Source organism: Ovis canadensis, chromosome 6 (genome assembly GCF_042477335.2).
Source record: "Ovis canadensis isolate MfBH-ARS-UI-01 breed Bighorn chromosome 6, ARS-UI_OviCan_v2, whole genome shotgun sequence".
Classification (NCBI taxonomy): domain Eukaryota; kingdom Metazoa; phylum Chordata; class Mammalia; order Artiodactyla; family Bovidae; genus Ovis; species Ovis canadensis.
The window spans coordinates 21,020,195-21,033,875 of NC_091250.1; the positions used below are offsets into that span (position 1 = coordinate 21,020,195).

Sequence of the window (13,681 nt, forward strand, 5' to 3'; positions counted from 1 at the left end):
AAGCTAAAGTACTACTACTGAAAATCTCTCTTCTACATTTGATTCAGACAAGAAGACAGTTAATAAGAGTTCTGTCAAAAACTCGGCCTTTTGGTGTAGCTCCAGGACTCCCGAGGACAACCAACACCCACCTCTACCACCCAGAAAGCAAAAACAGCTCTTTGGAGTTGCTCTTGAGGAAGTATGTGATAATGACACCCTGCCCACCCCAATTCTGGTAGGTCTTCTTTTGGTTTTGGTAACCTTCCTGAGGAGGGGAGTTCGCAGAGATCAAGTGTTCTCTTCCCAATCTACTCCACATGAAGAAGTCTGGCTTTGTCCGATAAGTTTCACAATGTTATTTGAAAGAAAATTCTGATTTAGGTACTGCAGCGTCAGAAGGCAAATACAAGATGAAAAGTTACTCTCATCCATTCCACTGATTTCAACAAAGACCCATCTATACCAGCTCAGACCAGTTAACGTGGGCTCTTTGAAGTAAGGCTGTTAGAGAAGGCGAGGCTGAGAAAAACGATGACACCTGGCACCTTACAAATCACCTTTAATGAGGCGAGACGGGGCAGCAGTCAGATTAGGGAGCTGCTGCCCTTACCCAAGAAGAGGAAGTCTATATAGGCATGGATGTGGAAAGCTACTGTCTTAAGGGCGCCCATTCTTCTGCAAGGTTATTCAGAGTAGTTATCTCTTAAGCAGCTGGGGCAAGGAATTTTGGAGATCGGCCAGAGGCTGGGACCGGGTGGGAGCCGGTCGTAATCAACCCAATGTCCATTTTTTTGTTTGGGTGAGAGCTCTTGGTTTTGCATAGAATGGTGGGGAGGACCTGGAGGGGAGTTTAACTCCAGGCTATGTTGAGCCCTGTAACTTTCCTCAGACTCTGTGTGTAAGAAGCTCTGAGAGTCCACCTCATCCTCACATTGTCTCCTGGTCTCCTCCCTTGAAGTCCACACTAGTCTCAAGTCTCCTTCAGCTGAGTCTGCACGCCCTATGACTCAAAATGTCTCACACGGATTTGATATGTAACTCAAGTGTTTAAGCATAAAGTAGGCATCCTCTGGCAAAGATGAATCCTTTGATCCTGCCAGAATGTGTCAAAAGAGAGTCACAGAGTTTGGACTGTGCTATATCAAGCTAGTGTATTGAAGTGTAAGCATTAACTCTTGTTCACTGTCCACTCTCTCTCCAAGCACTACACTAGATGTAGGGAATTGTATGCTATATTTGGAGAAATTTATCATACCAGTTATGTGCTAGCTACTACCCCAGACCTTGGGCTTTCACAGAAAATTTAGGCAGTAGACATTACTATCACCACCCTCACTTCATAAAAGAAAAACAAAAGAGCCTCACCCAAGAATGTGCTATGCCCAAAGTCACACAGTGGATGAGGAGCATAACAGATTCCACAATCCTTGAAACACCTGGCTCCAATATCTGTTATCTCTCTACCTTTGCAGACAGCAGAGGACATGAAAATACAGGAAAAGGAACTAGAAAGGCTGATGAGAAAGGAATGAGATCAGAGGAGGAGGAGCCTGATTAAGCCTGAGGTTGAGGGGAGGGAATACAGGAAACAGGAATGAATGGGGTGGACAGTCCCTGGAAGGGGAATAAACAAATGGCCCATGAATATGGCAAAAAGATTTCCACACTCAGGGAAGAGCATCTATAATAGGGAATAATGAGAAAGCAGCGGTGAAGGAGGAGAGGGTGACTCCTCAAAGGCCTCAAAGCAGAGACAGTTAATACAGTAAATTCACAGAAACAGAAAATCTGACTACACAAGTGTTTAAAATGTTTCAGTGTATGACTCAAATCGATTGTTGGGTAGGAAATATATTTACAGACACTGAAGTAAAAATTTCAAATTGACTTTGGTGCTGTTCTAGAACTATACCCTCATTTACCACAGCTCTGTCAAAACAGGAGCAAGCTTGTGCTCTGGGCTTCTAGATAGGAAATGTCCCACAGTTTTCTTCTCTTTCCTTCCCTATAGGAGATGCTTTCCTTTATCAATCAGAAAGGGCCGTTCACAGAAGGCATCTTCAGAAAACCAGCCAGTATAAAATCCGCAATAGCCCTAAAGGAGAAACTAAACGCTGGACACAAAGTTAACTTGGATGATGAATCCGTTCTCGTAGTATCGTCGGTCTTAAAGGTAAGGAAAGCTTGAGCATCGTCCACACACAGAGTCAGTCTATAGCTGTATGACTGGTCCTTCACTATGAATGCCCAAGAAGCATAATAGGCATAAGAGAGGAAGGATCTGAAACGTGGAAAACACTTCACAAAGTCAAAAGTGAAGGAAGGTACCTCAAATGTTATGAGCCCCAAACATTAGATATTTTCCTTTTTCATTGCACATCTTGCCTCCTGAACACTCCATGAAGAAGAAGAATAAATTTCAAAATAACTTCTTACCACGTTGAGGGTTTACCTAAACAAGCTTCCTGCTTTGGATGACTTCCTCATCACCTTCCTAATGAAGGCAACATTTCCAAAATAAAATTCATATTAAGCTTTTGGAAACAGTTAACAGAAGTAGCTTCCCAGGTGGCTCAGACAGTAAAGAATCTGCCTGCAATGCAAGAAACCTGGGTTCGATCCCTGGGTTGGAAGGATCCCCTGGAACAGGGAGTGGCATACGACTCCAGTCGTATGGACGGAGGAGTCTGGCAGGTTATAGTTTATGAGGGTGCCCAGAACTGGACACGGCTGTGGCAACTTAGCATGGATGCAAGACAGATGTTTACTCACTATGGTAAACTCGTGTGTGTGTGTGTGTTTGTGTGTGTGTGTGTGTTAGTCGCCTAGTCGCATCGGATTCTCTGTAATCCCATTGACTGTAGCCCAGCAGACTCCTCTGTCCATGCAACCCTCCAGGCAAGAATCCTAGAGTGGGTTGCCATGCTCGACTCCAGGGGATCTTCCTGCCAGGGATCGAACCTGCCTCTCTTGCATCTCCTGCATTGGCAGGCAGGTTCTTTACCACTAGCCCCACCTGGGAAGTCCATTTGTCTTACAATGAATCAAAAAATGCTTAGTGAGGCGACCAAAATCTCTGATCACTACATCATCCTACCTTTTCCTGTCTCACAATGCCTTTTATTTTACAATTAGTGTAGGGATGTCTCCACAATTTGTTCCCCCTTTTTCCTCTTTTTTTCTCCCTTCCCATCTTTAACAACCTTTGTTAATATCTGTAAGTTTAACCCACCACCCAAGGGTATATTTATATGGTAACCAGTTTTACTATATGCCCCATCTAAAAATCTTATTTTTAGAGTGAGTCCAACAGTCAAAATTAGTTTGGAATTTGGAAAAGTTCCATACATTTATACAAAAATAGACTGAGTTAGAAATGATACAGCTAAATCACAAGCATGTAGTTAAATTTCTACCAGGGCGATAACAGAACAGAAACAAAAAAATTAATCAATCCATGTTGGAACTTGTTAGCAGCTATGAAGAAAACTATATTGATGTAGTAATAACTATAGACAGGTTATTAAAATTATCTTAGAAACTAAATAACATGTGGTGTTTCCTTGTCCCCTGTTAATGTTCGATTGTATGATAATAGCAACAGTGCAGATATGACTTAGAGGTGAGCCCTAGAACACTTGCACCATCATAATACACACTAGGGATGCAAATAGCAAGTAGAGTGCTACCCTCTATAAGGTGCACACTTGGAACTGATTTGATTTGTGAGCAGGTGTTACTAGGCTCTTGCCTGTTTCCATGCTATAAGCGTACAGGTCTTAGACAATCTCAAAGCTTTCTCTTCCTAAAGTTGATTGATCTTGGTGGGGAATCAAACTTCGCACCTTTGGCCTTGAGAATACCATATGTCCAAGCAACCACAGAGGTGGTCTAAATCAGAAGTGAATACATAATGAGAACCACATTGAGTTTTCCATTAAACTGTCTATAAACAGAGGGCCAATAGCAAATAGCCACGGCATATTCTGTATGAGTCATGTCCTGGCTTAACCACAAAGGGCCTGCTGCACACCCCCAGACTCCCAGAAGCCAAAGCCAGATGAGATGGTTGAATGGCATCACCAACTCGATGGACATGAATCTGAACAAGACCCAGGTGTTGGTGATGGACAGGAAAGCCTGGTGTGCAGTGCATGGGGTCGCAAAGAGTAGGACAGGACTGAACGGCTGAACTGAAATGGAGTGCTTCCTTCCTCCCAATATACTGCGGACACTCCATAAGAAGCATAGAGAAAACCTAATGACCATGATTGGGTACTGTATACCAATCACAAGAAAAAGTATGAGAGGACTGAGACTCTGTACGTTATCTTCATACTCTATCCTCAGTACTCAAAGGAATGCCGGACACAAACAGCAGCTCATTAAGTACTGAAACAAGTGAACGCTGACAGGATTATAAGCATGACAGTTGCCGCAGAAACACTGCCTGAAGCAGATACTCTTCAGAGAAGTCAGGCTGTATATTAAGACCAGTGGAAGCAAGTTGTGCCTTTGAAACTGGCAAGGCAATGCAATCATTTCCCCTCAGGCTTGCACAACAGTTTACAACTTCATCCATTTTCATAGGCCCCATTCTATCATATTAAGACTTGGTCACCAGGATAAACTTTCCAGGCCTCCACTTAGGAAGCTTACATTTGCAGATTCTATCCCACAGGTGTGAAGTTGCCATGTATGTAAATTTTCAGCTTCCTCTTTGGGGAGGATATATTCCATTCAAAGAGTTGCAAGGGTAACGTGTAGTTTACCCATTGGGGCTTTTGGTTTATTTCTAACACCTGCTGCTTAAAACTCTGTACAACTGAACTTTTATATATATATATAGATTTTTTTTTAAGAAAAAGATCGAAGCGATTTCGATACTAGCTTTTTCCCAAAGACCACACATACCTCCGGTTTTCTCTTAATATGTGTATAAGAGCATGTAGGGGTGTAGTCTTATTTCAGAACTTCTCTTTCTTGAATTCAGAGCAAGCACTGTGTCTGAAGTAAACAAACAAAATGGGTATGTGCATTTCTTTTCAGGAAACGAATAGGATTTCGGGTGAGTTATCACCAGACCTTGCCAGTTTGTACTATTGTGTTAACATGTACACAAAGAGTAAGCTCCAGGTGATAGAAGGAGCTTTAGCCTCATTCTCACCACAGCCTAGACTCTACTTTTAGGCTTCCAATTTTAGCTGGGGAAAATCCAACCAGTACTTCTGAGTGTGCAAGGCTGTGGAGAGTCACAGCCAAGCTCTGTGTGAATCAGTATGTGTGGCTGTGATGGAATTGCGCACTGAATTGAATTTTTCAACTAAATATTTTCTTTGCAATTTCTCCATTGAACTTATCATAAGATAATATTTATTTTTCTGATCTACATAAGGATTTTCTTCGAAATATCCAAGGAAGCATCTTTTCAGCCCGTCTCTACGATAAATGGCTTGATGTTATTGATGAAGGGAATGAGGAGGAGAAAATAACTGCGACCCAGAGGTAATGATGCAATAATTACTCAACTATGAGAAAATGCAACCAACATACTCTTAGGAAAATATTAGCTTATAGTTTACAGCTGTGTCCTCTGAAATAATGAGCAGTATCAAGTGCTTTCACTTGAGGATACCCCTGGAAGCCAGTTTGAAAAGAGATGCATGCCTTATTGGCGACACTGTGTTTTTCTCCTAATCTTATTAACATGGAATGCTTGACCATTTTACACCTTCTGAATACATGAAACTGTTGGAGATGAAATCCACTGGCGTAGAAAGAGATGATAAAGAACCAATCCGCCAGGGGTATGATCTTAAATACAAACACATAACTAACCAGAGTAGGGCTTATCTGGTTCAGGAATTAAAATCAGTGAAACATTCTTGTATGCATTCATGCCTGGCACTGTGAGAATGGACTGTGTACATGGTAGGAAAAGAAGTACTGTGTTCTCTGTATTTCCACTTACTAAGCAAAATGACTCACTTTATTCATAAGTGCTTTTTCTGTCATTAGGCTTGTAGACCAGCTACCGAAAGCCAATGTAGTTTTTTTGCGACACCTTTTTGGAGTGTTACACAACATTGAGCAACATTCCTCATCCAGTCAGATGACAGCTCATGATTTATCCTTGTATCTCACCCCAAGCATCCTTTGTCTGCTTAATTCTGGCAGCTCAGCATTTGAAAACGTCAGCAAAAAGGTAACAAGATCTCTCATTTTTTGCCTTGTGGGGCAGAGTCCCCATTTTGAACCTGAAGTCTATGGTATTAACGCTGGTGAACCTGTGTTTTAAAGCGCACATTTTAATTACAGCACCTTGGAGTGGCAGAGTCCTACTCTGGTTGGGCATGGGAAGGTGTATTTTAACTGAGAACAGCTGAGTCACTTCTCCCTTGCCATCCAAGGGATTAAACAACAGAGAGGTTAGAGTAGGACGATATGATAGAAAAGAACCTGGCTTTGGAACCGGAGAGCCAAGGTTCAACTCTCAGCCTCATCACTGAGGGTGTAAGAGCCTCCAAACTGTGAGTTCACCATTACACAACGATGACAGACCCAATACATCTGGTCCCTGTTGGCACATCTTAGGCGGCCTGGGCCATACAAGCACCCGAGGCTCCACACACGCTGGCCGCACTCTGCCAATTGTGGCTCATTCAGGAAAATACTTGGCTTCTATTGTGTCTCCGCTAGAGGATGAGGAAGCTAGTAAAATATTTCAGAACATCCTAACAGAGCCATACCATGCCTAATAAGATCACAGCTCTTCTCCAAGCTCCCCTAGACAGCAAGGGTCAGGCAAGTAAATGTAGACAGACAGACAGACATGTTTTCTCTCCAGATGCTTTCTTCCTTCACAACCCCCCTCCCGCCCTCCACTCCACACAGAAACCTCTCCAACCTAACTTTCTGATATTTCTTCACTGAAGTGAATTTCGCAATTTGTGTTGTATTTGATACTTTATAAGTTTTAATAAGATGCTATATATAAATTGTATATCATTAAAACTAAAAAAAATTTATAAAACTAAATAAAACTCAATAAGACAATATACATTTTTTCCCAAACATCCTGTGTGGGCTACTTACAAATCATCCTAGTTTTAAGCATGTAACCATCATTACAAAATTCTAGCTATTAAACCAGCCCACATATTATAACTTTAGCCCAATGACTAAAAGAATTTTAAAATTATTGCCCAATGTACTCTTGCAACTATCATTTATTTCTTAGAATAACTGATGTATATACATAATATATATATAATGTATGTATATATACATCCATATATACATATATTTAATCAAGTCTGAATTTTTCTCAGACCTCTTTTGCATTTTGTGTTAGAGCCCAGATTCACATATGAAATGTGATTTACTATTATGCCATATGTACAGTAATACACCTTTTTTTTTTTTGCCCCTTTGTGTTACAGGTTTCTTTGATACAATTCCTCATTGAAAACTGTCTCAAGATATTTGGAGAAGATATCACTTCTCTCTTTGGAGAGAACTCAGTGAGTTGTGATAACAGTGATATCACTGATAACAGTGAGATTTCAGGTAGGTGAATAATGTAACTGGCTTTCATGCAAAAGACAGCAAGGCTGCCAGGGCTCCATGGGAGATCCTAGAGCCCAAATCACATTGTAAGGGCAGTAATTTCCATCTGCTCCAAGACATGGGAAGTTTCCCACTTGTGAGCTCAAAGAAAGGATAACACTCTTCTGATTTCAAGAAGCAACTAGTACAGCTTTAGGAGACATCATGGTTCAGTTGAGTTCAGTTGCTCAGTCGTGTCTGACTCTTTGTGACCCCAAGGACTACAGTGCCCCCGAGTCCTTGGGGTCGAGGACTGCAGCGTGCCAGGCCTCCCTGTGCATCACCAACTCCCGGAGCTTACTCAAACTCATGTCCATCGAATCGGTGATGCCATCCAACCATCTCATCCTCTCTCATCGCCTTCTCCTCCTGCCTTCAATCTTTCCCAGCATCAGAGTCTTTTGCATAGAGTCAGTTCTTCACATCAGGTGGCCAAAATAGTGGAGTTTCAGCTTCAGCTACAGTGAGATTGTTGTGTTTGGGGTGGCCTTTCTGTATTCTGGCAGCTTGTGGTTCCTCTTTATTGTGGAGGTTCCTCACTGTGGCTGGGGTTTTGCAGGTGGCTTCTCAAGGTTTCCTGGTTAGGGAAGCTTGCATCCATGTTCTGGTGGGTGGGGCTGGATTTCTCTCTGGAGTGGAATGAAGTGTCCGGTAGTGAGTTTTGAGATGACTGTGGGTTTGGTGTGACTTAGGGCAGCCTGTATGTTGATGCTTGGGGCTATGTGCCTGCATTGCTAGAGAATTTGTGTGGTATGTCTTGCTCTGGAACTGGTTGGCTCGTGAGTGGTGCTTATTTTCAGTGTAGGTACGGAGGCTTTTGGATGAGCTCTTATCCATTAATGTTCCCTGGAGTTAGGAGTTCTCTGGTGTTCTCAGGGTTTGGACTTAAGCCTCCTGCCTCTGGTTTTGTCTTATTCTTACAGTAGCCTCGAGACTTCTCTATCTGTACAGCACCGATGATAAAACATCTAGGTTAATGACGAAAAGCTTCTCCACAATGAGGGACACCCGGAGAGGTTCACAGAGTGAGACGGAGAAGAGAAGAGGGAGGAGGGAGATAGAGTTGACCAGGAGAAGAAGAGGGGGAATCAAAAGGGGAGAGAGCAAGCTAGCCAGTAGTCAATTCCCTGTGTGCTCTCCACAGTCTGGACCCCTCAGAGAGGTTCATGGAGTTACACAGAGAAGAGAAGAAGGAGGAAGGAGACAGAGGTGACCGGGAGGAGAAAAGAGGGATTCAAAAGGAGAGAGACAGATCCAGCCAGTAATCAGTTCCCTAAGTGTTCTCCACAGCCCAGAACACACAAAGAGATTCACAGAGTTGGGTAGGGAAGAGAAGGCTGAGGTGGAGATAGTGGTCACCTGGTGGAGAAAAAGGAGAGTCAAAAGGGGGAGAGAGACATCAAGCCAGTAATCACTCTCCCAAATAAAAATAGGTAGAGAAGATTGGGTTCCTAAAGGTACAAATTGATCCCAAATACCAAAAAGCACAGATTAAAAGTCTAGAGTAAAGGTGACACTCCCCAAAATACAATCTTTAAAAAATGGAGAAGGAAATGGCAACCCACTCCAGTACTCTTGCCTGGAGAATCCCATGGAGGGAGGAGCCTGGTAGCCTTCAGTCCATGGGGTCGCAAAGAGTCGACACAACTGAGCGACTTCACTTTCACTTTCACTTTTCCAAGACAGGGCCTAAAATACAAAGAAAGTAAGATCCCTATCTTTAATGATCTTATGGTTCAGGTGGAGAACTCAAACAAACCTGTATTTCTCAAATTAGGATATGATTAATACCAGAGTCACACCAAGGCACAGAATAAGCATGACACATCTTTTGGGATGTCTGTTTTCTTTAGAAGTCTGGGGGACTTCTAATTCCAGGAGTAGAATGAAATAATTAAACTGGTCAACTCCTATGCGAAAAATAAAACTATGTCTATGTTGAAATTTAAAAGACCCTTTTATGAAAAATAACACAATTGTTATGTGTTTTTAAAGCAAAATATCAGCCCTCAGAGAAAGATGTAAGCCAGTAAACCAATAAGGACTATACCGTCAATACTAATAAACTGATTCTCTTCTGTTGTTTAGGAGTTCTTAGGTACAGAAGTTTGAGAAGTGTTAATGTATGTAAGTTAAATAAAATGTGTCCAAAAAAGAAACAAAAAAGTCACAATAAATGTTAAATTATATATATGAATTTTGCTTTACAAATACGGTCTTTTTTTTTTTTGCAAGGTAATAGTAGGGCATAAAAATGAAAATTAAAGGAGTAATATAGGACTTAAAAATTTAAAGAAAATTTTTAAATGGTAATAGTAAAAATATATCTAGGAATTTTTCTGGAGCTGTTGTGGGCAGTGTGGGGTTAGTTCAGTTTCAGATAGCTCCTTGATCCAGCTTATACTTCTCAAGATCTATAGGCCCCTTCCAATGTAGTCAGTGCTAACTACAAGGTTTGAATCTGTTGCACCTGTCATTTCCAGAGCGGTTCCCCCTGTTTATTTAGCTTCTTCTGTTTGCTGGTCTCTTCAGTGTCTAATTTCGGCCCTGACATAGGGGATCGAAGGTGGTCACTCATTTAGGCTAACTGATTCAGTCGTGCTGTGGGCAGGTTGGAACACTGCAAACAAATATCACTGGCGTATGCTCACAAGGTCCCGGCCGCACTGGGTTTGCCCCCGCTCACGGTGTGTGTGCTTTCCCAGTCTACACTGCTCAGGCTCCAGGTTGCTCTGCCTGGAACTGTCTGAGGTGGGCCCTGGGTTGCATGCACTTCCCAGGTCTAAGCCACTCTGGTTCAGGTTGGTTCTCAGGTAGTCCACAAAGGCTCAGACTCGGTTGGACCTGCCTCTTGTGCCCTTCCCCGGTCCAAGCAGCTCAGGCAACCAGGTGCTTGGCGAGCACAGTCACCCCCAGGTGTGGTGCGTCTTATCACCTCCTCCATCCCAGCCGCTCAGTTTACTGGGTGGCAGTAGGTGTGCCCGTCTCAGGTATGCCTTGTGTCTCTTCTGGGGAGCTGATCCCTGGCTGCAACCCTCCCTGAGAATGTCAACCACTCAGAATCCCAAGAATTCTTGGTAGGCAAATGGGAGCCTGCTTGAGGTTTTGTAGAGGATGCTCCTCTGGGGCTGAGATTGCCCCTTTCTGGCTCTGGCTGCCCCCGCCTGCCTCCCTGTCTCCAGCCAGTGCACAGCCAGCTAGCTCTCCTGTGCTCAGTCCTTTGTTCTGTGAGTGGGCCAGGAAGTGCCTTAGGTTAGGGCTTTTCCCAGGATACTTCTGTCTCTCTCTTTTTACTTTCTGTCTGGCTATCCCACAGTTTGGGTCAGATTGCCCTCAGGGCATTCAGGCCAGGTGCTTACAATGCAGCCCACACCTCCCTGTTCAGCCCCCTGCTTGCTGGTGGCAAATGTGAGTGTCTGGACTACTTCTCTGCTGGAAGTTGCTGTTAGGCACGTAATTGGTGGGTTTTATTTATTTATTTAGTGTTCCTCCAGGTTACGTTGCCCTCTGAGGTTCCAAAACTCCCCACTGACCTGCCAGTGAGACTGTTTCCTGGTGTTTGGAAACTTCTCCTCTTTTCAGATTCCCTTCCTGGGACAGATCTCCGTCCCTACATCTTTTGTCTCTCTTTTTACCTTTTATATTTTTTCTTACCTCCTTTCGAAGAAAATGGGCTGCCTTTCTGGGTGCCCGATGTCCTCTGCCAGCATTCAGAAGTTGTTTTGTGGAATTTGCTCCGGCTCAAATGTTCTTACCATGAAGCTGTGGGGAGAAAGAGATCTTTCCTTGCTATTCCCTCCTCCATCTTAGGACCACCCCTGAGACGTGAACTCTCCATTCTACCTCCACAGCAAGCTCACTTTCCATTCTGCTTCAGACCCAGGTTGCTAATGGAATGGGACTGAATATTTATATGTCTGTTTGTTTGTTTTAAAATCTTTCCTCTCGCAATGATGCCTGCTACCACTCCAATATTGTCCCATGGACATTTCTTTATCTGAATAAAATGTCCTACTAATTTAGGAAGTATTTGAGCCATAATATAACTTCTACTGAAAGTATTTGTCTTTTATAGTTGTTATTCTACACCCACAACATTTCAAAATTTCACTTCTTGATGTTTAAACCCTAATTTGAGCATGAGGAAACACTAACCTAAATCTTGCCAGGACTATTTAAGAAAGATGAGGTTATAAAGTTAACCTGTTTAACAGTCCCCGGCAACCCATTCCAGTATTATTATCTGGGACATCCACGGACAGGAGCCTGACAGGCTATAGTCCATGGGGTTGCAGGAGTTGGACATGACTGAACAACTGAGCACCATACTTTTCATGGCTGTACTGTATATTTTTATTGGTCACAGAGCCAACAAGAACTCTAACACCAACCATGTACATAACGAAAGGTCCATCTAGACCTGAAAATTGAAGTACAGGGCTTAATGTCTATTTTGCTTTCCATCTATGCTTACAGACGAGCTGGACGTATAGCTTTGTAGCTACTGATAGAGCTTTCTTCCTAAGAGTATTCTTATTAAAGCTGAACAATGCATGAATACATTTGGAATATATGAATACCTCTGGAAGGTTAGAAATAAAAAAATCAGGTTAAGAGTAGGGAAACCAGAGTGCGTAAAGCAACTCACCCCATATAAACATGTATTTTTTTTTAACATTTGTACATGTTAATTAGGAGAATCTCTTGCTGAATTTAAGAATGCATTTGCTTTCTTCATTATCTCCTTTTAAAATGATGGCAGTATGAATCGCAGGGCAGGAGGAGCCTAAGGCAAAATGATGGCATTCCTCTAGGAATGTACACCTTCTGGACACTGCAAAAGCAAATGGAGAATGGGGGTGGAGTCTGCTTGGGGGGAGGTGACTGATGTCTAGGCTGCCTTAGGCCCTTTCAAGGAGGGAAATTACCTTTATTAAGGCTGCTATGTGCCATGTCTTGTGATGAGTAGTACCTGATGTTATGTAGTCCAGTGAGGTGTAAGTAGCATCATTTCTGTTAAGTCTGAGCAAAGTGAAGCTCAAAGACTTTTAGGCAACTTATCCAATTAAGAGGCAGAATAGGAGCCTTCTAGTTCTCTCACCCAGCCCCACAGTGCTTCAGTCCCTTGAAAGGACATGGTGATGTACTCACTATGTCTCAGAACAGACAAGACGATGGGCATTTTAAAATATTTGGTTACATTCTCCTGTTGATTTTTCTACAACTTGGCTCCTCTGTTGACTTCTTTAGCTGGTTATTTAAGCAGGTTATTTAAGGAAATATTAAGCAGGTTTATTGAGCAAATACCAGGGAAACATTCTCAGCGGGCATGAGAAACTCTGAACTCCATTTCTCATTGCTGATCACTCTTTCTTTGAAAAGCCCTTCATCTGCATTCCTTTGACAGGGGCTGTTGGTAGTTAACATTCATCTTTGGGTTAGCTGAGTAAGGTGTTACACAAAAATTTCCAACTGTAATCCTACCAAGTAGTCTGCATTTAATGACTACTTCCCAAGACCCTGAGGGCAGGAAGTCATCCTTGGAGCTGACTGAGGTGTGTGGCTGACTGAGGTCCAGAGGCTGACTGAAAAGCAGGATCAGGCAGGATGTTTCAGGAAAGGCGATTCTTTTGATGGGAGAAAATTGGTCATGACTGGTGTTCAGAAAGCCAAACAGGTAATTGAACCGAGGAAGGAAACTTACTACAAAAGTAAATGATAACCAAATGCTGCTTGATTTGAATATTAAATATTTTGGGTTTTAAAAGGAGATCTGATACCGGAATCCTCTGATAATACTTACCATTAGGAAACCTGTATAACTACAGCTTAAGTGCCTCATGACACAGGGCAAAGGGAATAGATAGCACTGTCTGGGGAGTACTGTCACAGGGAGAATCACCCCTGAGTCTGATCACGCCTCTAGGTTTGCAGACTATGGGGAGAAGAACATGTTAACACCACAAGGATGCAATTAGCCTGTTTCAGAGTGTGGGGAATTCTATATAACAAATGGTTCAGTTTCTCTCTTTCAGCCTCTGCCATGAACATGCTGCTGAATGTAACTGGTGGAAATAGGCTAAGTAAGCTA

General features: G+C 42.7%; 1 protein-coding gene across 2 annotated transcripts in view; it reads left to right on the forward strand.

Annotated features, from left to right (window-relative positions):
- Positions 1-13,681, forward strand: part of LOC138442261 (uncharacterized) — a 71,487-nt gene that overhangs the window by 20,278 nt on the left and 37,528 nt on the right. For both annotated transcript variants that reach the window (XM_069593367.1, XM_069593368.1), the window contains 5 exons: positions 48-217; positions 1,994-2,155; positions 5,378-5,487; positions 6,001-6,187; positions 7,425-7,551. In XM_069593367.1, the coding sequence (XP_069449468.1) occupies positions 48-217; positions 1,994-2,155; positions 5,378-5,487; positions 6,001-6,187; positions 7,425-7,551 (756 nt within the window). The remainder of the gene's footprint in view (positions 1-47; positions 218-1,993; positions 2,156-5,377; positions 5,488-6,000; positions 6,188-7,424; positions 7,552-13,681) is intronic.